Source organism: Heloderma suspectum, chromosome 4, assembly GCF_057233095.1.
Source record: "Heloderma suspectum isolate Gila_16-S chromosome 4, 16-S_ref, whole genome shotgun sequence".
NCBI classification, from domain to species: domain Eukaryota; kingdom Metazoa; phylum Chordata; class Lepidosauria; order Squamata; family Helodermatidae; genus Heloderma; species Heloderma suspectum.
In genome coordinates, this window is record NC_139461.1 from 221,577,789 (window position 1) to 221,602,705 (window position 24,917).

At 42.5% G+C, this 24,917-nt stretch overlaps 1 protein-coding gene across 2 annotated transcripts in view; it reads right to left on the minus strand.

Annotated features, from left to right (window-relative positions):
• FGGY (FGGY carbohydrate kinase domain containing) overlaps positions 1-24,338 on the minus strand; it is a 224,942-nt gene extending 200,604 nt beyond the window's left edge. The window contains exons 1-5 of one of the 2 annotated variants that reach the window (XM_084852368.1): positions 24,142-24,338; positions 23,971-24,051; positions 4,807-5,018; positions 1,914-2,025; positions 888-1,039 (exon numbers count right to left, since the gene is read on the minus strand). In XM_084852368.1, coding sequence (XP_084708494.1) covers positions 888-1,039; positions 1,914-2,025; positions 4,807-5,007 — 465 coding nt within the window. In that variant the 5' untranslated portion in view covers positions 5,008-5,018; positions 23,971-24,051; positions 24,142-24,338. The remainder of the gene's footprint in view (positions 1-887; positions 1,040-1,913; positions 2,026-4,806; positions 5,019-23,970; positions 24,052-24,141) is intronic. The other variant, XM_084852367.1, reaches the window with a different exon arrangement.
• Between the last annotated feature and the right edge of the window lie 579 nt (positions 24,339-24,917).

The following is a 24,917-nucleotide window of genomic DNA, read 5'->3' on the forward strand; positions in this document are numbered from 1 at the left end:
TTTCCTTACAGGGAAGATACTCTACCCCAACCCAGTCTTCTCCAACTTTACTGTGTTCTTCTTGGGATGGGGTGTACCCTAAAATACAGAAGCCCTATCATTTCATGCCCACTTCTATAATTGTGTTGGTATCCTTAATAACATGGTTCCCATTACCAGGGTACATGCTAGAGTATGCTAATTTTGTCTGTTCTTTCACCTGCACTACCATAAAGACCTTACTCATTTAGGCCACAGCAAATGAGAAAAGATGGCAGGAATACTGGGTAAGGAAGCAGATTTTCTGCTGAGTACTGTATCTCCTTCCTGTTACACACCCTTTGGGCCACAAAAGCACCAATAGAGTCAATTACTAGGAATCCTAGTTCCAAACTCCAAGGTGGATAAAACACACACACACACACACACACACACAGAACTGGATGAGGAGCTGGTCACATCATTCTCCAATATACTATACTGAACATTAACTACACTATGCCCTAAGGCCACATTTATGCTTAAATATAACATTTTCTGTAGATAGCAAATTGCACAAGCTTGATCTCATTTTCCTAAAGCCAAATATACAAGATGCCAGGCTCTGCAACTGAGAACAAAGGCTTATCCAAACCACAGTGACTACAAGAATTATCACGTCAGCAATCTTAACTATTCAGAAGTAGCTAATATAAAAACAGAAGTCCTCAGAAGATTTTTCCAAAGGACTCACAATGTTCACGTTGTTGTTGTTACTGTTTTTCATAGCAAGAACTTCCCTCCTCCTACAATGGGAACAGTCCAATGCTTTTAATGTTTTATCATCACTGAACATAGGTTACAGGTTAGAAGAATCAAAACGTCTTGGCAGACCACCAAAATTCTATTGCATTTTTAGACACACTCACTTCTTTCATCCACAGCAACTTAGGCGGCTGCATCTCAACAGACATTGCACCACCAGCAAAGCACAAGACATTGTGCTGTGTCCCATTGATGCGTACCACTTGATCAGCTGCACGATGGTCCATCCACATGACAATGTTTCTGTCGCATTCTCCTTACAAAATAAGGCCAAATTTAGAGTTATTTTTTGTTTAATTTAGAGAGGTGCAGCCCAATTTATTTAGTGCATAAATATCCCACCTTTCTTTCCTTGATCATAGAAATCAAGGTGCCATACCTGGGGTTCCCAGGTGGTCTCCCATCCAAGCATTGACCAGTCCCGGACGTGCTTAATTTAAGTAAAGAGAGGTTGTTTGCCTATAACTGCAGTTCTTAGAGTGAGCGTCTGCACTGTCAAATGTATGGCTTCTGCACGGGCACAGAAGCAAAGCAGTACCTGCTGCAGGGTAGGAGGGTGGGTTGTGTGACAGCATAGATGACCATGCAAAGAATTAGTTACAGGTAAGCAACCTATCTTTCTTCTTTGTGGTCTCTGTGCAGACCTACCTATGGGTAAATTAGCAAGCTTACTTACCAGAGGTGGAACATGTGCTAACAAGCCAAAGAACTGAGTATGGTCCTTCCAGAGGAAGCACTGTCCCTGGCTCAGACATCTAGCTAATAGTGGCAGGTTAACATTGAGGGCTGGGATTACATCATTTTTACTTTAGGCAAAACCTGGTGGCAATTCTGGCTCAGTGAAGGAACAAATGGGCTGTGATCTTTGGCAAATGCATTTCAAACCAATCTATGTAAGAGATGTCCTGGAGAACTGTGTACTAACACTCCAGACCTTGGTGGCACAAGCCTTCACTATTTTAATTTCAGCTCTGCCTGCTGCATTGTTGTTACACAGATCTGATCTCATCATAGATCTCATAGAATCCTAGGGTTGGAAGGGCCTACAAGACCATCGAGTCCAACCAATATTTTACCTGTGGTTTCATTTTAATATTGGAAATCTTGGGTGTCCTATTTAAAGGTCTTACCTTCAGAGTTGACTGCCAAGGGCTGGAAATGGCTATCCAGAACAACAAGGGAACAGGTAGCATCAAAGCCAAGTCCTCGAATCTGGGAAGTATCAATTCCTTGGATAACTTTCTATGAAACACAAATAAAATATGTACTCAGAACTGCACACAGACACCACACGCGCACGCACGCACGCACACACACACAAAGTATGATTACCTGGTTTTCAAATGTTCTTGTTCAAACCATTTCAATAAATCTCAATAGTCATCAACCACATGGTCTACCACTTGCCTGAAGCTGCTCTCGCCACACATGTCCTGTTGCTGCCATCAGGAAGAGAGAGTGGGGATATAGAACTGAGTTTACTATATTCTACCTTTCTGTCATTGATTATCAAGGCAGCTCACAATACCAAAATTTAAGATCAATCAATAAAACCAAAACCAGGTTAAATATAGCTAATTTGCAGCAGCATACTTAATTCAACTAGATTTTATTTACCTTGAATAGATTGTGGGCACTGGGACAGAAATAAATTCAGTGGAACAGAATGTGACTTCCGAGGGTATTTACATCAATATGCATCCCCCTTGTCCCACACATATTTTGTCAGTGTTTTAATATGTTTTGTGGTCCTTCCCCCTTTCTTTCAATAAATAAATGACACAGACCACAGTCATAGGAGATAGGTACTATCGGGGAGCCTTTAGTGTGTGTACGGATTCAAGTAGTGCTCCTGGTAGGCGGGGGGGGGGGGTATTAATTAGAGCTGGTGATAAACAGTGATTCAATGAAAAAAATGTGAAATTGACAAAGTAATTTGAAGAGAAATGCTTTTGTGAAATGGCTCCCCCAAACTTTGTTTTGCTTATTCTTCACAAGGTTTACTTTTGGGAGTAAGTACCATTGAACTCAATGAGGCTCACTTTGGATTAAAAATGCATAGCACTGAACTGTTAATCTCCAATTCCGCCCCCCCCCCCCCCACACACACACACACATGCAGCACAGGACATCTTTTAAACCTTTAGGTCCACTTTTGAATAAAGCATCTTTGGGTTTTTCAAGACCTTATTTATTTTGTCATTTCACTGAAAATGTTTTTGACAAATTAAAACCCATTTCAGTGTGAGTGAAACAGCTCAGAGATGATCCTTGTCATTTCGAGCCAGATCTAGTTTTAATATATTTTGTTATTCATATGAACACTTATTGTTTGTATACACTGAAAACTTCAATAAAACTTAGAGCACAATCTTATGCATGTTTAGACAGAAAAAAAGACCTTTAACTCCCAGCATTCCCCAGCCAGCATGGCTGGCTGGAGGATGCTGGGAGTTGTAGGACTTTTTTCTGTCTAAATATGCATAGGATTGTGCCCTTAGGTAGAAGAAAAGTGGAGTGGGGAGTAAGTCTGCAATGAAGAAGCCCATTCTGTTTCATTACCCACATAGCAATTGCTCTGTGTCCACCCCCATCTTCCTGTCTCCTTTAGGACACTCACTGCAGAACATGGCTCATGAATGTTTGAAAAGGCTGATCAATAACAAGAGAACAGCGAACTGTCCAACTACGAATTACCAAGCATCTCATGCATATTTAAAGAGCCAGCCTCAGTACACTGAGCATCCAAGTCCAGAGCTTTTTTTACAGGACTACAACGCACCCTGATGCTCACTGTCAATCAAGGTCGTAATATCCACACAGAGTTGCAAAGAACAGTTCTTGATTAACTAATGAAACACAGGAGACAGACCAGAGCAATGGTCCTTTATTTTATATTCACTGTACTATGCTTTAGTTCAGCTTTACAGCATAAAGAACCGCAGTACATATGGCAGCAATGGCAATAAAAAATACACACACACCTTATACTAAAAAAAGGAAAAGGAATTATTATACTAGCCAGATGTTCCAATCATAGGGAAAGGGATATGCCATAAGTCAAACCAATTATAATTGCCCACACACAATTAAGAAAGAGAGGGAGTGTGTGTGCATGCACATCTGGGACAGAGTACATTTTTAAACACACGCATACATACAAACACACTTCCTTTAACAAGCTTCATCCCCCCCTCAGTGCAACATATTGTTAATTTTTCCTCAACTTTGTATGCAGAAGTTTTCCTGTGCATGATTTGTGCCAGCACACAATACCTTTTGACTTCCAAAACGTCACTTGAATAATAATAATAATAATAAAGACTAATATCTGTTGCAAAAAAAGCTTCCTGTACAGCTGATTGAGGTTATTCACTTTTTGGAGTTTAAATGCCTCCCCCCCCAAAAAAAAAAATTTATATTTTCTCCCTGGGTTGCTGCCATCAGCAAAAGATTTCTATCACAAAGTTGTAATTTTCTCCTGCCTGAAAAGCCATACACCCTCTAATCCTGAATATTAGAAGCTCAACTCTCCCAGCAACTCTCTTACAACAACCCGCCCCCATCCCAAATTAAAGAGAGACACAGCCAGGAGCAGCATCATTAAAGTTTTTCAGCCAAACCTTGTCATACGTATCAGAAGGAACACAAAGGAAAAAAACCCTGCTAGTAACAGTGGGTATGGAAGAGGCAGACATATAAACGAGACACAGAGATAGAGCTGTGATGGGTATAAGGCGTATATGTCAGAGGCTGCTGTCAATCTTTGAACCTAACAGCATATCCATTATATGGACATATCTGGAATACAGAAGCCCACGTTTTTTGAAATTAGAAGTAGATAAGACATTGGCTGGCAAATGTCACGTTATCTCAGCCCCCCTACAATCTTGTCCCTCTTTCATGGCTGTATGAGATAAAATGGTTCAGTGTGACAAAGGCAGCAGAGAATTGTCTAACCTCTTTAGACAAGTTGCCTCACAGCTTGTAGGATACAATTCACAGTGAATGTCTATTCTGTACCTTTGTGACTATACAACAAGCGGCCCAGATGTCATCAGAGGATTGCTCATAGTGGCCTGGTTGCGGTGCCCAAATCTGAATTGGCTGGTCTGCATAAGCCACCACCGTCCCAAACTGGTCTACCAAAGCCGCACGGACGCTTGCTGTGCCAACGTCAATTCCAACATAGTAATTTACCGGTTCCAAGTTTTCACTTTGCATTTTGAGCAGACCTTTGGATAACACGGAAACAAAAATTGGATTTTTAAAATACACATTATTTCAGATGAAACTTCATTATTTAAAGACGACTGATCAATTTTCCATTCGATTCCCCCACCCCACCCCAAATGTACAGTTTGGAGACTGATGCCAGTCATGCCGCAAGCTATGCCAAAATCTAACATAACATCAGCAGTAGCACTGACGTAAGTTTTATCATTCATTTTACACAAGACTTACCTTATGAAGTGCTTTATGATCTTTACTACAATTCAGACATAGGAAGTAAGGCTAACAAACAAACATACAAGAATCACACAAATAAAATCTATTCTACATATTACACAAGGCAATCCTTTCTCCCTGGAGCATTCCTGCGTGAAACATTTATATATTTATAAAAGAATTCACACTTTACAACTGTGAAGTAGCCCTCAGTTTATGGCAGAGGTGGGAGTTGATTAAAAGCTCATCTGTCTATCGAGTCTATCAGCTAGATGGACTTTTTAAATTCTTGTTCATAGAACTACTTGTAGGCATAATAGATAGATAAATATGTAAACAATAAATATCCTCAAAATATTTCAAAGAGTCTGTTTTATTGAAGGGTAACACCATACATGTGTTCTTCTGTGCCAAATATTTGTATTCAATTGTCAAGTTATAAATATCTGTCAATTTCATTTTAATAAAGCACAGCACTTCTTACTTATCAATATGTTTTGCATGTTACAGTAGTGGTAAAAATATTATTTAGGGCGCAATCCTATGGCAGCTAGACAGTGGCTAGACAGCCTTAGGATTTTTCATTTTCTGGGAACCGAGCTCAGCACTCCAAGGTCGGTTCCCAGAAAACCGTCTCCCTGCACCCTCCCCCACCGCCATAGGCAGTGCGATTTGTCCCCAGCTCCATGCTCATAAGAACAGCATGGAGCGGGGAGAAATGGGACATTCCTGGGGGTGGGGAGGGGATGGAGGACGCGCCATAATGGCACTTCCTATGCGGCGTCCGGCCTCCCCCACACACACACTCCATGTGCTCCACCTGCCCTTCATTGGATAGTCAGTCACCTCCGAGTTCAGAGGCAGCCGACTATCCCCATAGGATTGTGCCCTTATTCTATATTTATCAGTATCACAGAATGACTGCCGCTATGTTTTTGGAACTCCTTTATGTGAAATACTTGTCACAATGAGAGTTAAGACTAAGCAATGCACACTTTTGTATTAACTCTCCTAGCAACTACAAAAAAGTATGGTTCATTCCTAATACACATGAAACTCGCAGTCAAGTCAAGGCTGTGCCCTGCAGAAGTAAAAAATTCTCAGTCCAATCTACAAATCGAATACTTTTATTTAAATTGATTCATGAACCAGTTCTGCCTGAGAGTCACTTCTCCCATTACAATTTCCATACACAGGACTGTTTATACTAGTTACTAGTGATGAATAACAGTATGGGAAGGATTTATACTCATAAGAGCTACTCCTGAGTCAGGCATTGGTATGCTGAGAATTTAGGAGTGTTTCAGTATATTCCTGTTTCAGGTGGGGGCGTTTATACTCCTTACCCACAAGACGATATGTGTATAACTCGTTCTTATGTTACAGTTATCACAGAGGTGATTCAGGAATTGTGGTAATAGCCATATTCCAACACAATGCTAAACAATTGTTTGTTTAGTTTAACTTTGGTTTCTTTGTATATCTGAACCCACCCTTACCAACTATGTTTTTTTGTGGCCAACAAACCCATGATCTGAAACCATCATTTAAAGTTGGCTGGTGAATCTTGGTTTGCATTATTCGTGGTTTGTTAATGCCTCATGACAGAACAAAATTACAACTAAATATGCCAGAATTTTAAATAACGGAATAATCTGTATATCTTTACAGTGACAGAACAACTGTGCTGCATTGCAACTATTTTGTAGTTTATTTATTTATCTCACAGTCTGACTTGCAGATAAAGGCTATCATTCAGTATATAGGATGCTCCAACCATTATTGATCTCAGATGTATCTCAATAATGGAACTTGAGCAACTTATTTAAAAATATTATACATTCATTTATCATCATTTTGCACCACTTCTAACAAAGGCTTTCTGAGTTGTTCAAAGGGCAACATTCCTTTAATTCAATTCAATATTCTTGCAAAAACGTTGTTTTATTCTAAGAGTACTACTAGAGTATAATATATCTGAGATTTCACCTACATGACATCTGGATCCACAAAAAAAGCACTGAATTGTCCAATGTGTTGTGGGTTTTTCCTGGAGTCCACAGTGACTAGAAAAAAATGACATCTCAGCAGAATTCTACTAGAGTACATACAGTCAACAAGTTTTGCCAGCAAATTTCAAATTTTGGAAGAATAGGACTAGAAGAAGACAAGCAACAGAGACAAACCAACTGAAAGAACAGGAGAGGCGAGGGGGGCTCCAATCTGCATGGTAACAGCATCTGGTACTAAGGAGTCTCTGCTCAAGTCAGGGAACCTTGGAATATTCCTTACCCAGTTGCCTATGTATGTCCAGCCTTGAAGCAGCAACTCAGATTTGTTCATCTGCCAAATGATAAACCAGTTCAGACCCATTCTAGAAACCTTTTCTTTCCATCTATTCTGCCCCAAAGCAGAAGTGCCTAGCTTTCCAAACTTGCAAAAGTTCACAATCACAACTGTATCTAGATACATAGGGCTTTTCACAGATATAGCTAGTTGGAGAAGACCCTGGGATAATTTACTTTTTGATGCAAGTGATAAGATTACCGATATGTACGAACAAAAAACAAATTCACCTTCCATTACTCACAGCGTAATTCAGTGAAATGCAATGTTTGAAATGGGAGTTAGAGAAAATTTCCCTTTGTCATTAAGGGGAGTTTTTAGGAATAGAGGCAACAGTAGCTGCTTCCCTTATGAATCCCAGAAGAGGCAGAACTGTTTTCCAAACAAGTTATTAGTGATCAAAGGTCCATAGCGCACAATAAATATTTATATAGTCCATCCAACAACAGTCTGCAGAGATAGTATTCAAATTGTACATACAAGAAGCCACATGCTTCCTACTCTATCCTTGAACAAATTTGCCAGTTTTCTCCCACTGAGCCAATGATGACAGCAAAATACATATACCCTTTGCAAGTCTATTCCATTTGTTTAAAAAATCCTGTGCATAATTTACACTGCCCAGAAACAACCACACGGTTGACACAGAGACAACCATGATATCTGTGAACTACCCATTACTTTAAATGGCCATATGGGAACATCCAAGGGTAAAGACTACCTGACTTTCTCCCAGAGACTTCTCTCTCACTCCCCCTTTTTTAAATGGAAGTTAAGGCAGGGCCACAATGTAAAAAAGCTTCCTACATATAGGAAATGCCTTCCATATCAATTTGTTTGCAGAAGTACTCCTGCAATCTACATATTGCAGAGGACTGAGGGGAGTGCTGTAGAGCATGATCCCGTACTGTCATGCTGTGGGAACAGTAGCCCTAGAATTAGACCAAAACTCCCCTGTGGCAGTGCATAGTAAAGGCACTCTCCTCAAAATATAGTTTGTTTGCCATTGGCAATCTTCTCACTGCAGACCCAGTGTCTGACATGGAAAACGACAAAGGTAAAGGACAAACTGCTCCACCTTATTCCAAGCCTGTTGGAGACAGGCCTTATTCCAAGACTGTTGGAGAAAAAGCATTGAAACATAACAGAATTCACAGAGGCATTTCATGGTAGCTATAAGCACTACCTTTGGGTATGGGTTTTTTTTTTTACCTCTATTGAGCATTATCACAGAACCAGGAGAAATCTGTTTCTGTAAAATGTGGTAACCAGAGATCCTACACCCACATTAACAGCATGCCTAGATTCAGCAGAAATATCTAACTGCTGTTAAGTACAGATTCTGTGGTATTGTGCTATGTTCTGGAACAGCATAGATTTCTTAACCAGTGAGGTTCCAAAGATCAACGTCTACTGTAGCCCAGGAAATAAATGCGAATAACGGGGATCTCTACACCTCAAGTTTATTGAGCATTGATGGTTGCTCACTCACTGAATTGTGCGGGTCCGTTACATGACGTCGTCTTCGTCTAGTCATTATTCCACTATTTCCTCCCACCTATCCCGTGTTTTCCTCAAACGGAAAAAAATGGGTATTTTTCCAGATATGCGCAAATGGAGTGCCATGTCCTCCTTGTGTATTTCTCCCCTAGCGTGAATGAAGTGCCAAGTGTGGTTGTTGGGGGCGTGGTCATGATGTTGAAGGTAGTGACAAAGGTCTGATGGGCATTCAGCCTTCCTGCTCCTGTGTCATTTTGGCTCGTCGCCATTTTCAGCTTGCCTGGTCAAAACAGAGCGGCAGAATGGCCAAGCAGCAGAACGGCAGGGCGGGAGCAAGGAGGGGCGGCAGAGTAGAGGAGCAGCAGAGGGGCTGAGTGGCAAGGACTGGCCAAAAACATGGAAGAGGGAGGCGGGGCCCAGGGAGATCGGTGGGGGGGCTGTCCACGTGTCATTCCCCATCCACCAGTAATGTGCAAGGGGAGGGAAAGGGGCAGGAACACAGGACCAAGTATCACTGAACCTGAAGCGTGTGTAATGCTTCTTCATGGAAACATAATGCTATGGGAATGGCCATCTACAGAGAAGGAAGTGCGTGTAAAGGGAATCAGTTGTGATCCTGCATTTAAAACAGAAGTGGAAAGCCCTGTTTTAAATGCAGGATTTTAGTCTGGTGTAGAAATCCCCAACGACAGTGGTGGATAGCGCAATCCTATTCATGTCTACTCAGAAATGTTCAAAGTAAATGTGTATAGGATTGCAGTCAAAGCTGTGCTTTTTTAGGAATTAGAAGCAGGAAAAGATCAAGATCTTATATTGGGCTTCACAATCTTAAATATGAAGGGTGCTAAATGGGTGTGTTGACTTTACAAACACTGCAGTGTAATTAATACCTACTGCAAAAGAGAGATGCACACACAACCTATGACTGATGAACTGTGTTCTATCTAATTTCTAGTTTATCCCAGAACACACACACACACACACACTTGTTTTTGTCGTAATTAATCTACATTAACCTATTAATTCAGTTAACCTAATTAACCCCCCTCCAAATCACAGCCTTTCCAATAACATAAGTTCTCTGAAGAAGTTGATTAATAAGCAGATATAGTACACAGCATTTACACTGAACTTAAGCTGTACACAACGACAAAATCTGGTAGCTGTGTATATCACAGACAGCAATGCCTAGGGGAGAGAATCCACCGGGAATTTCTCTAGTGTGTATGCCATCTATATGAATGGGAAGAGCACAAGAGTACAACACCTTTTTCAAAATGATTGTTTCCATTACTTGGAAGTAGATATGTTACATTTGCAATGCAATTGCAGACATAGCAGAACAATGATTCATAAAACTGGAGTATTTTAACTCACTTTGGCAAGTACTAGATTCCCATCCTTTCCCTTTCCTACATGCCAGTTATGATCCACTTTTATTTCTGAATGTGAATATAAGACAGAAGATAATACTCAATAGCTAAATAAGTAAATAGAAATAGATAGAAGACAAGAAAAAAAAACCAAAACAAGACAGAATGCACCCAAACAAAACTGTGGAAACCAACAGCACATTACTGAGGTTTAAGTCGTTCTCAAGCGCTTAAGGGAAGGGAACCAGATCCTTTCAAACAATTTTCAGGCTGCAATCCTATGCACACTTACTTGGGAATAAACGCCACTGAATTTACTGGGGCTTACCTCTGAGTGAGCATGCATAAGATTGCACTGTTAAGTTTTCCTATTACAAACCAGTCACCTTTTATTCCTAGTACTGTCCCCTTATAGAAGACATCAGTAAAAACCTCAGTTGATGCTCCTGTATTCCTTTAAATGCATTTACACAAGAGAATATATGCGAAGCATAAAGTTTCTATAACCTCCTTGATCTCTTGGGAAGCTGGAGGCTACTTACATTTTAAGATGTGATTTAAGACACAGGTCTTTTTAAAAAAAACCTTTCAGTGTTATTTTGAGATAGGATGGCATTGCACGATCATGGAGAGAAAGGGGGCTTAAAACGAGGGTTAGACAAATTCCTGGAGGAAAAGGCTATCAATGGCTAACTAGTCTTGATGACTATGTGCTACCTCCAGTACCAGAGGCAGTGAGCCTATGTACACCAGTTGCTGGGGAACATGGGTGGGAAGATGCTGTTGTGCTCATGCCCTGCTTGTGGGTCCTTGGTCCACAGCTGGTTGGCCACTGTGTGAACAGAATGCTGGACTAAATGAACCCTTGGTCTGATCCAGCATGGCTCTTCTTATGTTCTTATAAGCCATGGTGGTTTCTTTTCCCAGCCCACACATGCCGGTCACAAGCCACCTAAACAGCATAATTACCCTTGCTGGGTGCGGGTTGTTGTGAAGTCCAAACCCAGCTAGGGCAGGTGGCTGGGGTGGTTCACAAACCACCCTGAAACCCTAGAACAGGTCATGGTTGTCAGGGTAGTTTGTAAACCACCCCACTGGGTTCAGATGTCACAACAACCCTAGCCCAGTGAGGGCAATTATGCTGATTAAGCACCTCACAACAGGCACGCATGGGGAGGGACTTATTTTCCCTTGGTGCGAACCTGGTCATAGTCAGATGCAAGTCAACTGACTACCCATTTCACTCTCCATATAAGTACTCAGAAAAACCCAGTAGTTGATCAGCTGAAGGAAGCTTCTCAAATCAACATTACACATCTACGTATTTCCAAAATGACATTAAAACACAAGTATCTAGATGTCTGTTGACATGAATGTGGATGCTTCAAACAGCCTTAAGAAACAAAATCCTCTGCTAATGCACTGATAACGCCTGCACTTCACTGTCATGGGTACCCTATTTTTACCCATAATCTGTTTTTTTTAAGCCTCCACTTCAGAAGTCATTTTGCTTTGTTAGTACTTTCTGATGTCATAGCAACATATAAATGCATTTCCACGTGATAATAAAAACATGCTTATGACAGAGCCACATGTAGGCAGGCAGTGGTGCAGTGGAGCCAGCACTCACAGGGGTGCAGCACTCACACTGTTTTACTAGCACGGACGCTGATGTCATTCACCACTCCCGCTTCAGACTTCCCTGCGCCTGCTGAGTTTAGGTGTAATCCTCACAGCAGCTGGGGGAAATGGTTTTTCCCAGCAATTTTTCCCTGTTGTAATACAAAGCATTTGGGGGTGGCTTGGTCTTCAATGGGCAATTAAGACCCATTAGCTTTACGATAGACCTGATCCTGGGGGAGATGAAAACTATAGAACTGGTATGTTAACGTGGATCAATACAGCTGCCTGAATTTTCAGACTCTCCTTCATGACTGTCCCCATAGCCGCTCTCTGGTGTGGCTATGGCGACAGTCATGATGGGCACCTATACTTCAACATTTACCACTGTGAGTAGGGAGCTGGCACTTTAGCGCATGTTTCAGTGCGTAAAGGAAACACAGTGTGAGCATTCATGTAGTATAAAAGCTTAATTTAGGAAGCTTTCCTATGGATCAATCCTGATTAATCTAGGACAGGGGTGGAAAACCTTTTTCAGGCCAAGGGCCAATTCCAACCTGGGAAAGGTCTCAGGGGCCGCATTCCATCTCTGGGTGGGGCCAAAAGCAGAGCGAGCAGACCCAAAATGTGATTCTTGGACATTTTAAGCCTATTCAGAAGCAAGCAGGACCGGCCTTGGCATATGCAGAAGTAAGCAAGACTAATTATATCAAAAATACCAGTCTCTGCATGCTTACTAACAAGTAAGCAGGACTGAATCACTCAGCAACACTTTTTAAATCGTATCCCAAATACCAAGCCTCGGCATGTCTACTCAGAAGTAAGCAGAGTAAGCCTCACCAGTAAGCACGACTGAATCACTCAGCACCTTCTTCCTCTCTAGGTCCTGCCCCCTGTCCCATGCAGGGAAAAACTCTTATCTCTTATCAGTGGCTGATAGGAAATAAGAGCAATTCCCACAGAGAGCTGAGAAAGGGAGACTGTTTCACTGCCCAGGCAAACAACCCTCTGGAAAAACACTCAGGAAAATGGGTGAGGTGGGGAGATCAAAGGTAAAAGGGGGGGGGATTTTTAAATAAGGGTATGCCCTGGCAAAGGTTTCACAGGATGGATTAGAGAGACCAACCGGCCAGAGGTTTCACACCCCTACACTAGGACATACCCCACTTTGAGATCAGCGACAGAGGCCCTTCTCACTTGCCCAACTTTGAGGGCAGTTAGGCGAGTACACAAGAGAGGCACTTTTCCACAATGGCCTCACGCCTCTGGAATGCGTTGCCATGGGGGTCAGGCAGGCCCCATCACTGCAGGCTTTTAGGAAGGCCCTGAAGACTTATTTGTTTATTCTGGCTTTCCCCTAATTATGTTTTATCGGACTGCATTGTAGCTACAATTGAGTTGTAAGTTTTGTCTTAAGCTAGTGTTTGTTCTAGCTTAATCTTAATTAATTAATTAATTAATTAATCTTAATCTATCTTAATCTTAATCTTGCCATCTCAAACATGAGATGGCAAGATTGAACATTGACATCTTGGGAATCAGCGAACTAAAATGGACAGGCATGGGCGAATTTAATTCAGGTGACCATCATATCTACTATTGTGGGCAAGAATCCCTTAGAAGAAATGGAGTAGCACTCATAGTCAACAAAAGGGTGGGAAAAGCAGTACTGGGGTACAATCTTAAAAATGATAGAATGATCTCAGTACGAATCCAAGGCAAACCATTCAACATCACAGTAATTCAAGTCTATGCGCCAACCACTGAGGCCGAAGAAGCTGAGGTTGATCGGTTCTATGAAGACCTACAACACCTTCTAGAACTAACACCAAAAAAAGATGTCCTCTTCATCATAGGGGATTGGAATGCTAAAGTAGGAAGTCAAGAAATCACCGGGATAACAGGCAGGCATGGCCTTGGTGTACAAAATGAAGCAGGACAAAAGCTAATAGAGTTTTGCCAAGAGAACACGCTGATCATAGCAAACACTCTTTTCCAACAGCACAAGAGGCGACTCTACACATCGACGTCACCAGATGGTCAATATCGAAATCAGATTGATTATGTCCTTTGCAGCCAAAGATGGAGAAGCTCCATACAGTCAGTAAAAACAAGACCTGGAGCTGACTGTGGCTCAGATCATGAGCTGCTTCTTGCAAAATTTCGGCTGAAATTGAAGAACGTCGGGAAAACCACTAAACCGTTCAGGTATGACCTCAATCATATCCCTGATGAATATACAGTGGAGGTGAGGAATAGATTTCAGGGATTAGACCTGATAGACAGAGCGCCTGAGGAACTATGGACGGAGGTCCGTAACATTGTTCAGGAGGCAGCAACGAAATCCATCCCAAAGAAAAAGAAATGCAAGAAAGCAAAGTGGCTGTCTGATGAGGCTTTACAAGTAGCTCACGAAAGAAGGGAAGCGAAAAGCAAGGGAGAAAGGGGAAGATATACCCAACTGAATGCAGAGTTCCAGAGAATAGCAAGGAGAGACAAGAAGGCCTTCTTAAATGAACAATGCAAAGAAATCGAGGAAAACAACAGAATGGGAAAGACTAGAGATCTCTTCAAGAAAATTGGAGATCTCAAGGGAACATTTTGTGCAAAGACAGGCATGATAAAGGACAAAGAAGGCAGGGACCTAACAGAAGCAGATGAGATTAAGAAGAGGTGGCAAGAATACACAGAAGAACTATACAGGAAAGATCTGAATGTCCCTGATAGCCATGATAGTGCGGTCACTGAACTTGAGCCGGACATCCTCGAGAGTGAAGTCAAGTGGGCCTTAGGAAGCATTAGTAACAACAAAGCTAGCGGAGATGACAGTATTCCAGCCGAGCTATTTAAAATCCTAAAAGATGATGCTGTTAAAGTGCTGCATTCAATATGCCAACAAATCTGGAACACTCAACAGTGGCCACAAGACTGGAAAAGGTCAGTTTACATTCCAATTCCAAAGAAGGGCAACGCCAAAGAGTGTTCAAACTACCGCACAATTGCGCTCATTTCACATGCCAGCAAGGTTATGCTCAAAATCCTACAAGCTAGGCTTCAGCAGTATGCAAACCGAGAACTACCGGAAGTACAAGCTGGGTTTCGAAGAGGCAGAGGAACTAGAGATCAAATCGCCAACATTCGCTGCATCATGGAGAAAGCAAGAGAATTCCAGAAAAACGTCTATTTCTGCTTCATTGACTACGCTAAAGCCTTTGATTGTGTGGATCACAACAAACTGTGGCAAATTCTTAAAGTGATGGGAGTACCAGACCACCTTACCTGTCTCCTGAGAAACCTGTACGAGGGTCAAGAAGCAACAGTAAGAACCAGACATGGAACAACCGATTGGTTCAAAATTGGGAAAGGAGTACGACAAGGCTGCATATTGTCACCCTGCTTATTTAACTTATATGCAGAGTACATCATGAGAAATGCCGGGCTGGATGAATCAGAGGTCGGAATTAAGATTGCTGGGAGAATTATCAACAACCTCCGATATGCAGACGATACCACCCTAATGGCAGAAAGCGAAGAGGATCTCAAGAGCCTCTTGTTGAGGGTGAAAGAGGAGAGTGCAAAAGCTGGTTTGAAACTCAACATTAAAAAAACGAAGATCATGGCATCTGGCCCCATCACTTCCTGGCATATAGAAGGGGAACAAATGGAAGCAGTGACAGATTTTACTTTCTTGGGCTCCAAGATCACGGCAGACGGTGACTGTAGCCATGAAATTAAAAGACGCTTGCTCCTTGGGAGGAAAGCTATGGCAAACCTAGACAGCATAGTAAGAAGCAGAGACATCACCTTGCCGACAAAGGTCCATCTAATCAAAGCTATGGTTTTCCCAGTAGTAATGTATGGCTGTGAGAGCTGGACTATAAGGAAGGCTGAGCGCCGAAGAATTGATGCTTTCGAACTGTGGTGCTGGAGAAGACTCTTACGAGTCCCCTGGACTGCAAGGAGGTCAAATCAGTCCATCCTAAAGGAAATCAACCCTGAGTGCTCATTGGAAGGACAGATAATGAAGCTGAAGCTCCAATACTTTGGCCACCTAATGCGAAGAGAAAACTCCCTGGAAAAGACCCTGATGCTGGGAAAGACTGAAGGCAAAAGGAGAAGGGGACGGCAGAGGATGAGATGGCTAGATAGCATCACGGATGCAATGAATATGAACTTGAACACGCTCCGGGAGAGAGCGCAGGACAGGAAGGCCTGGCGTGCTATGGTCCATGGGGTCACGAAGAGTCGGACACAACTGAACGACTGAACAACAACAACAAAGTGTTTGTTGTTTTTTGGAACATTTATGTTTTTATTATTGCATTTTATTATTATATGAATGTTATTGTTATAAGCTGCCTTGGGAGGACTCCTTCCCTGAAAGGTAGCCTAGAAATGTTTTTTTTTAATAAAAAAATATTTTTATTTTTTATTTTTTTTAAAAATAAAAAGGAATAAAATCAGACCTTAAAAACCTCTTCAAATAAACTTGCTAAAAAAACAACTCGAAAATGGTGTTGTACTACGTACACACTTTTTAAAGGGGACAATCCATCAACAGGCAATGCCTCTTTGTTTTTTTATGTTAACATTAGTACCTACATTGCTACCAGTAGCATCCCACCCACAAGGCATTTGTGACTCAACTAACCTCAAAGCAGCTACTTAGAAATCTTTTCAACAATGCACAAGAAATTCAAGTGACAGATACAGAAAGTGTTTGATAGTTTAACATTAGCAGAGTACAAATGACATGTATTTCTCTAAGGAGCTCACGACGGTGTACATGGATTTTTTTTTTCACTTTATCCTCAAAAACACTCTTGTAAAGCAAGTTAGATTAAAAGATTGCACTGAGCCAAAGGTCATCCAGAGAGATTCATGGCCAAGCAGCATTTGATCCCAAGTCTTCCTAGTCTATTATACCACAACAGCTTTCTCCAGTCTTGGGCATTCTTGAAAAAGGCTTAAAAATTACTTGTTCTTGAACTCCAACTAAAGAGAAATTTCACTCAAGCAACAAGATATTGCCATGACAGATGCCAGCAAAAATCAAAATCCACCCAATGAACCACAAATTTGTTGCAGCTGATAATTCTGGATTAATGAAATCAATAAATGTAAGACTGGCATTGGGAATTCTTTCTATAGATGTATTCTCATGCATGCATGGGCTAATTCAGGAACTCAATAAATAATGCACAAATTTCTCAGTAAGTTAATCAGTTTGTCAGGTTGCAGAAACAGAGCTAGAAACGTAAGGATGTTTGCTTCCGTGTTCAGTTGTCATACATAACAACTCCTGAATTCACTCAAACCTCTGATTTGTCAGTTCTCGTTCAAGGGGTGAATCAGAAGCTGAAACAAAGCTGAAAGAATATTAACTATCCCTGGAAAGATCTAGGGCTCCTGACTCATATCTAAAAAACTGATAACTGAACAGTTCAATATGATACATAGCAACATGTAGCTACTATGTATAGTTACAGCAAGAGCATATGGCTGAAATATAGTAGCATTTCTTCTTAATTTTACAAATTATTTTTGTAATTTGAGGTTACAAATTATTTATGCACAATCCCAATCCAATCTTTATTGCTTTTGGATTTCTTCCTCCTTAAAGTGAAGGCCCAATTCACACTCACCATTTTGGCATAATTATTGGGCCAGCCACATAAACTTTGCTGTTGTAGGAGATCTAACTTGCAAGAGGGAGAGATGTTTAAGATAGATCCTTCCTCTCCAACTATATCCTCTCCATCCCATGTCTAAATTCTTTAATGGTGCAATTCTATGCAGGTCTACTCAGAAGCAAGTTCAATAGAGCTTCCTTCAGATAAGTGTGCACAGGATTGCAGCTTAAGTCAGTGTTATCCCTTCCTTTGTTAATCAGGTGTCTCAGAAAGGGAGGAAAAACTGAAATTAAATATCAATGTAAACTACGACCCTGGATGTGAGTCCCTTATCGTGATTTCCACCCACCCATAATTCCTTGTAACCATAAACTGGATATTAAGTTCCAGAGCAGTCTATCACTTGAGGGACAAAAAGTTACCGTAATACATATTCTGAGAATAAAATTATAATGATGGCTTTATTAGGGTTCAGAAAAACTGGAATACTAGAAAAAGATTAAGAGACAACAAACATTTAACTGAAAATGTACCCTCACCTGGGCAGGCAACTTTACAAACTTAAACATTTTTAAGAAGAATGCTTCCATAATGGTAGTCCAACTGACATCCCATTCATTTGAACAGATCTACCATAAGTAGGACTAACATTGAATAAAACCCAAAGCAAGTCACAAAGAAGCAGGTTGCTGATCTTTTCCATGTGCACAGCAAATGAGTTCTGAGGGGGAGGTGCAGGCAGAATACTCATTATTAAGAAACAAATCATTTCCTCCATGGATATGCAGTTGGCTAGCTACCAACAACTCGGTACATCAAGAAGGTGGCATATTAACTATAACTACGCTGCCTGTAAACCAGAGATGGGCAACGAGTGACCCTCCAGATGTTTGCACCAAAACTCCCATGAGCCCTAACCAGCATAGCCAATCGTGAGAGCTGATGGGAGTTATAGGTCAAAACATCTAGAAGGGCACAAATTGTCCACCCCTGTGATAGACAGATGCAGCAGAAAAGGTGTGTCTTCCAACCATGGCCTCCAGAATTATATCTGCTTCAATAAATATTTATGAATACATTTACAAGTGGGACTCTGCAACAGTTTTATTTATTTCATTTCTACACTGCCCAACAGCTGAAGCTCTCTGGGTGGCCCACAAAAAGCAAAACCATAAAGTACAGCACATAACAATGTTGCAGTGTAGAGTGCTTCTGTTCATGGTCCCAACCACTCCATTCCATCCTCCCCCAGTTGTCTGTGTTCCCCCACCCCGCATAACAATCAATCAGTATTCCATGCTCACTAAGCATGTTCAGTCCCCATTGGCCCGTTTGAGGAGGTTATTCTCCGGGGGGGGGGGGGGAGGTAGTTGATACACTTGTGCCTAATCCCAGCTCCATTCAAATAGTTGATTTCTCCCCTGATTTCTACCCTCTGCTCTCCATCCCAGGATTTTTAAAATCCTCAGTGTGAATCAGGAAGTGATCTAGTCAGACAATGAGATGGTTCTTTCTAGCCATTTTGCATATCTATGTGTCTTCTCCTCCCTTTCCAGCCACTCATTCCATAACTTCTCTCACCCAGTTCCCCCCCCCCCACTCACTCAACATTCCGTGCCACTGAATTATTATGGAACTGTCTGGAGCGTTTTTGTGTTTTTTCTACTCGTTTTCTACTAGTCTGGGGGGAGTCTTGTCAATACCTCCCTTGTGTGTATGGGTTGTGCCATCCTCACTCCAGTTCCACAACTTTGGAAGACTTGTTGCTATGAGAACATAAGTTAACAAAAAGAGAATGAAGAAGCTGACCAGTTTAAAGGCTCATTTGATGATCTACATTTTCTGCAGTGTAGAGAATATGGATGACCTTTAACGAATATGTAACTGAACATGATGAATTGAAGTCTGTATATTCTCTAGCAGTCACTGATGAAGACAGGAGCTGAAAAGCGTCTGGCAGTTTTTATTGAGCTAAGCCAGCCGTCCTCCATCTGGTGCCCTCTAGATGTTTTGCACTTCACCTCCCATCAGCCCCAGCCAGCATCCCCAGCCAGCATGACCAATGGTCAGGAATGCTGGGAGCTGTAGTCTAAAACATCTGAATGGCACGAGGTTGAGGAAGGCTGGACTAAGCTAATACGTACGGGCCAACCTATTTAAGGGCCAGCTAATCACAAATAGCAGACCTACGCATGACAATTTCCCTTACAATCGTGTAAGCCCATGTGGCCCCAATTCAGACTGAGACCATAGCACTCTGGGAGGGGAGGTTAAACCTCCCCTCCAGTTATCCCCAAAATTCCACCCCACCTGCCTGGGGAGGGGAGCTTAAAAAAAAAGTCTCAATTTGAGGAGTGGGGGTAGAATTTCAGGACAAAAACGGATGGCAATTAAGCACTTCCAAGGGGAAACCCGAAATGGGCAAAAACACTTGTTTCTGTAAGGGGGCAGGTCATGGGGGCTCACATAAAGCTGTGTGCGGAACAGAAGCAGCAATGGGCCTCACATGTGGACAGGCAGGATTGGATACTGCCCTTATACATGCCTATTCAAAAGTAAGTCCTATTGAATTCAGCAGGACTTACTCTCAGGTTAAGTGCTGCAGTCCTATACTCACTTACCTGGTAGGCATGTATAGGATGGCACAGTAATGCTACCTTTTTATTATTACTAATAATGACTCCTGCTTCCATGAAATGGGCAGCAGATCCTCTTCCAGGCTCCTGTGAGAGAGGAGTTAATACAGCAATCCTATACATGTCTACCAGAAGCAAATCCCACTCAGGACTTACTCCCAAGTACATGTGTTTAGGACTGCAGAGTAAGGGCACAATCCTATGCATGTTTAGACAGAGAAAAGGCCTACAACTCCCAGCATGCCCCAGCCACCATTGCTGGCTGGGGCATGCTGGGAGTTGTAGGCCTTTTCTCTGTCTAAACATGCATAGGATTGCACCCTAAATCAGTTATTAAATGGGAAAGGGTCTAATGGCCACAGGAGCTTGGGTGGGTTGTGTCATTTTCCATCATCTTTGTCTTGAAGCAAGACATGTTTTCTTTGATCACCTCACATTTCATGGGTGTGGGAATGACAATACTACTTGAATTAAGGATGTCAGTGGATACACTCACTAATGACATTTCAGCAGCAACAGAGATTAATTTGACCACTTATGTTCAGTTCTATTAGCAAGTCATTCTACAAAACGATTTACTTTTTATATAAAAGTCTACAAAGTGACAAAATCATCAACATCTGCATAATGGCTGCAATCCAGTGTGCTTCCCAGCAAACCCATCCTATGAAACCAACACCTCAACCAAGTGTCTATAATTATTTGTGGCAGATACTGGAAAACTGAGCCAACAATAAATTCAACAATTAAATCAGTTTTTAAATACATCTATAAACCACCCCTTTGGAGACATTTTTAGCCCAGTGGCGAGAATGTTTCAGTAATTAGTTTATAAAATTCAATGCACAGTGCTTGTTCACCCTTGAATCGTAATTGTAACGAAGGACAGCCTTAAGCAATTTGTCATTTTAAACCTAAACATTTATTCAGATGTCTGATAGATCTGCAATTCTAAAAGTTCCTGACACATCTATTTAAAAATAACCAGGGGTTCTCACACCAGAGCAGTTTGTTTTTAACATCACAATCCTATTGTTTTATTTTATTTACAATGTTTATATACAGCCCAATAACCAAGGATCTCTGTATGGTTTACAGTAAAATACAAAACTATTAAAAATCTGCTTTAGGCTTCACAGAATCACAGCATAAAACCAAAATAAAACAGGAGAAAACAAAAGTCAAAAGAATTTAAAAATCTCTAAGGGTGCAATCCTATGCATGTTTTAGAAAGCCCAACAAACCCCAGCATCCCTCAAGCCAGCCTCACTGGGAATTGTAGGACTTTTTTTCTTTCTAAACATGCATGGGGCAGGGGGGAGACTGCAATATATATACCACATCTCCCTTGGAGGTTGCAGGGGAACGCTGGGAGTGTGGTGGCTGCTTGTTCTACTGCACGCATCCAGGCTGTGATCCTGCAAAACAAAACTGCTCATGAGGGCTTGACTAGCTGTGGCAATAGTTGCAGTGAAGTGCCAGGAGGCTTGCCTCCATGTGGGGATAAGTGCCTCCCCCTTGTGCGGGAGAGTGTACTTCCAGCTTTTAGAGGAGTGAGGGGGGGAATGCTTGTTGTTGTTGTTACTGTTCAGTCGTTAAGTTGTGTCCGACTCTTCGTGACCCCATGGACCATACCACACCAGGCCTTTCTGTCCTGCGCTCTCTCCCAGTGTGTGCTCATTCCATATTCATTGCATCGGTGATGCTATCTAGCCATCTCATCCTCTGCCGTCCCCTTCTCCTTTTGCCTTCAATCTTTTCCAGCATCAGGGTCTTTTCCAGGGAGTTTTCTCTTCGCATTAGGTGGCCAAAATAGTTGAGCTTCAGCTTCAGTATCTGTCCTTCCAATGAGCACTCAGGGTTGATTTCCTTTAGGATTGACTGATTTGACCTCCTTGCAGTCCAGGGGACTCGTAAGAGTCTTCTCCAGCACCACAGTTAGAAAGCATCAATTCTATGAGAGCCAGTGTAGTGTAGTGGTGAGAGTGACGGACTGGGAGCCAGGAGATCCGGGTTCTAGTCCCCACTTGGCCATGGAAGCTCACTGGGTGACTTTGGGCCAGTCACAGACTCTCAGCCCAACCTACCTCACAGGGTTGTTGTTGTGAGGATACAACGGTGAGGAGGAGGATAATGTAAGCCGCCTTGAGTTCCTTGCGAGAGGGAGAAAGGCGGGGTATAAATGCAATAAATAAATAAATAAATTCTTCGGTGCTCGGCCTTCCTTATAGTCCAGCTCTCACAGCCATACATTACTACTGGGAAAACCATAGCTTTGATTAGACGGACCTTTGTCGGCAAGGTGATGTCTCTGCTTCTTACTATGCTGTCTAGGTTTGCCATAGCTTTCCTCCCAAGGAGCAAGCGTCTTTTAATTTCATGGCTACAGTCACTGTCTGTGGTGATCTTGGAGCCCAAGAAAATAAAATCTGTCACTGCTTCCATTTCTTCCCCTTCTATATGCCAGGAAATGATGGGGACAGATGCCATGATCTGAGTTTTTTTAATGTTGAGTTTCAAACCAGTTTTTGCACTCTTCACTTTCACCCTCAACAAGAGGCTCTTTAGATCCTCTTCGCTTTCTGCCATTAGGGTGGTATCGTCTGCGTATCTGAGGTTGTTGATAATTCTCCCGGCAATCTTAATTCCGACCTGTGATTCATCCAACCCGGCCTTTCTCATGATGTACTCTGCATATAAGTTAAATAAGCAAGGTGACAATATACAGCCTTGTCGTACTCCTTTCCCAATTTTGAACCAATCGGTTGTTCCATGTCCAGTTCTTACTGTTGCTTCTTGACCCTCGTACAGGTTTCTCAGGAGGCAGGTAAGGTGGTCTGGTACTCCCATCTCTTTAATAATTTGCCACAGTTTGTTGTGATCCACACAATCAAAGGCTTTAGCATAGTCAATGAAGCAGAAATAGACGTTTTTCTGGAATTCTCTTGCTTTCTCCATGATCCGGCAAATGTTGGCGATTTGATCTCTAGTTCCTCTGCCTCTTTGAAATCCAGCTTGTACTTCCGGTAGTTCTCGGTTCACATACTGCTGAAGCCTAGCTTGCAGAATTTTGAGCATAACCTTGCTGGCATGTGAAATGAGCGCAATTGTACGGTAGTTTGAACACTCTTTGGCATTGCCCTTCTTTGGCAGCTCCCAGCTTTCCCCAGCCAGGATGGCTGGCTGAGAGTTGCGGGGGGGGGGGGGGGATGGTCTGTCTAAACATGCATAGGATTGCCCCTAAGCTGCTTCACAAATTTCTCTTTGTAATATCCTTGTAGCTCTCCTATTATCTACAGAACATGATTTCCTCTTTTTGGTTTTTATTGCCATTTCCTATCTTTGAAAAGAAAGGCGTCTTCCCACAAGGATCAGATGTTGTCTCTGAGAAACAGCAGACACTCTCTCGCTTTTGCCAGGGGAGGGAGGACAGGGAGAGAATCTCTCCTTTCCCTTCCTTGAGTTCCGCTGCATACTTGGGGCATACATAATCACACTGGGGAATAATGCAGCAAAAGCAGCTCCAAACAACTCCTAACCATGTACACAAGCCCAGAGTACGGATTAAGATCTTAAGTTCCCTTTCCCCACCCCATTATGCATGGGTAGCCAGAGTCCATCGTTGCTCACCAAGGGGGCGGGGAGGCGAGGGGGGTGGCTGCTGAAGACTCAAAGAGGGCGATACAGCGGAGGCCTGGCGTGTTTTTCCCCCTTTAAGAAAAGAAACAGAGGATTTCCTGAAACAGAACGCTCTGGTACACAGCTAATTATTATCTGGGTTGGAAAGCAAAAGCCACTTACTTGCCCAAAAGTGAAATATGACCTTAGCTAGCAATGGACAAGCAGCTAACAGCACAACACTTTGCTGAAACCACAGTTCTCCTGACAAGGCAATTTCCGGGCTTCTTTCACAGGAGCGTCGCCGGAAAAGAAACAAAGCACGAAGAGGAAGAAGCAGAAGCAGAAGAAGAGGAGCCTCGCTCGCTCTCGGCGTGCCTTGGCAGGAGCGCGGTTGCAATGCCTTCCCCGATTGGTCGGCTGACCGCGAGCCATGACTGGCTGGAAGCCTCCCCTTCTTTCTCGCTGTAAAACGCGCGGAACAGTCAAGGGAGGGCTGAGGGAAGTGCAGCGGGGCAGGGAATCCACTCTGGGGTTCCGTCAGAATTCCAAAGGAGCTATCCGAGGTGCTGAACTAGTTTGGGGGCCGGGTTCGGCGCCTTGGATAGCTCCTTTAGGGTTCCGACGGAAACCCAGAGGATGCACAGCCCCACTGTCATCGCGGCCGCCAGCCTCCGCTGGAACAGCATATGAGCCGGCATTGTTTTCCCTCTTCCCGCCACTCGGTCCCGATTTTCCTTCCACGACTTTTTACTGCTTGTAAAACCATCTGCTGAACGCTCGCCAAGCTGCACTTCGAAGGAGGGAGGGGGACGGGAGCAAGATTGCAATGGAAGTATTAAGATTTTATTCTTATGTTTTTGCCAAGGTTTCGCCGGATATGTTTGCCTTGCCAGCGAAACTCTCTCTCTTTAGAACAAGTCATAAGATAAATGATTTAAATGTAATAGGATCTATGC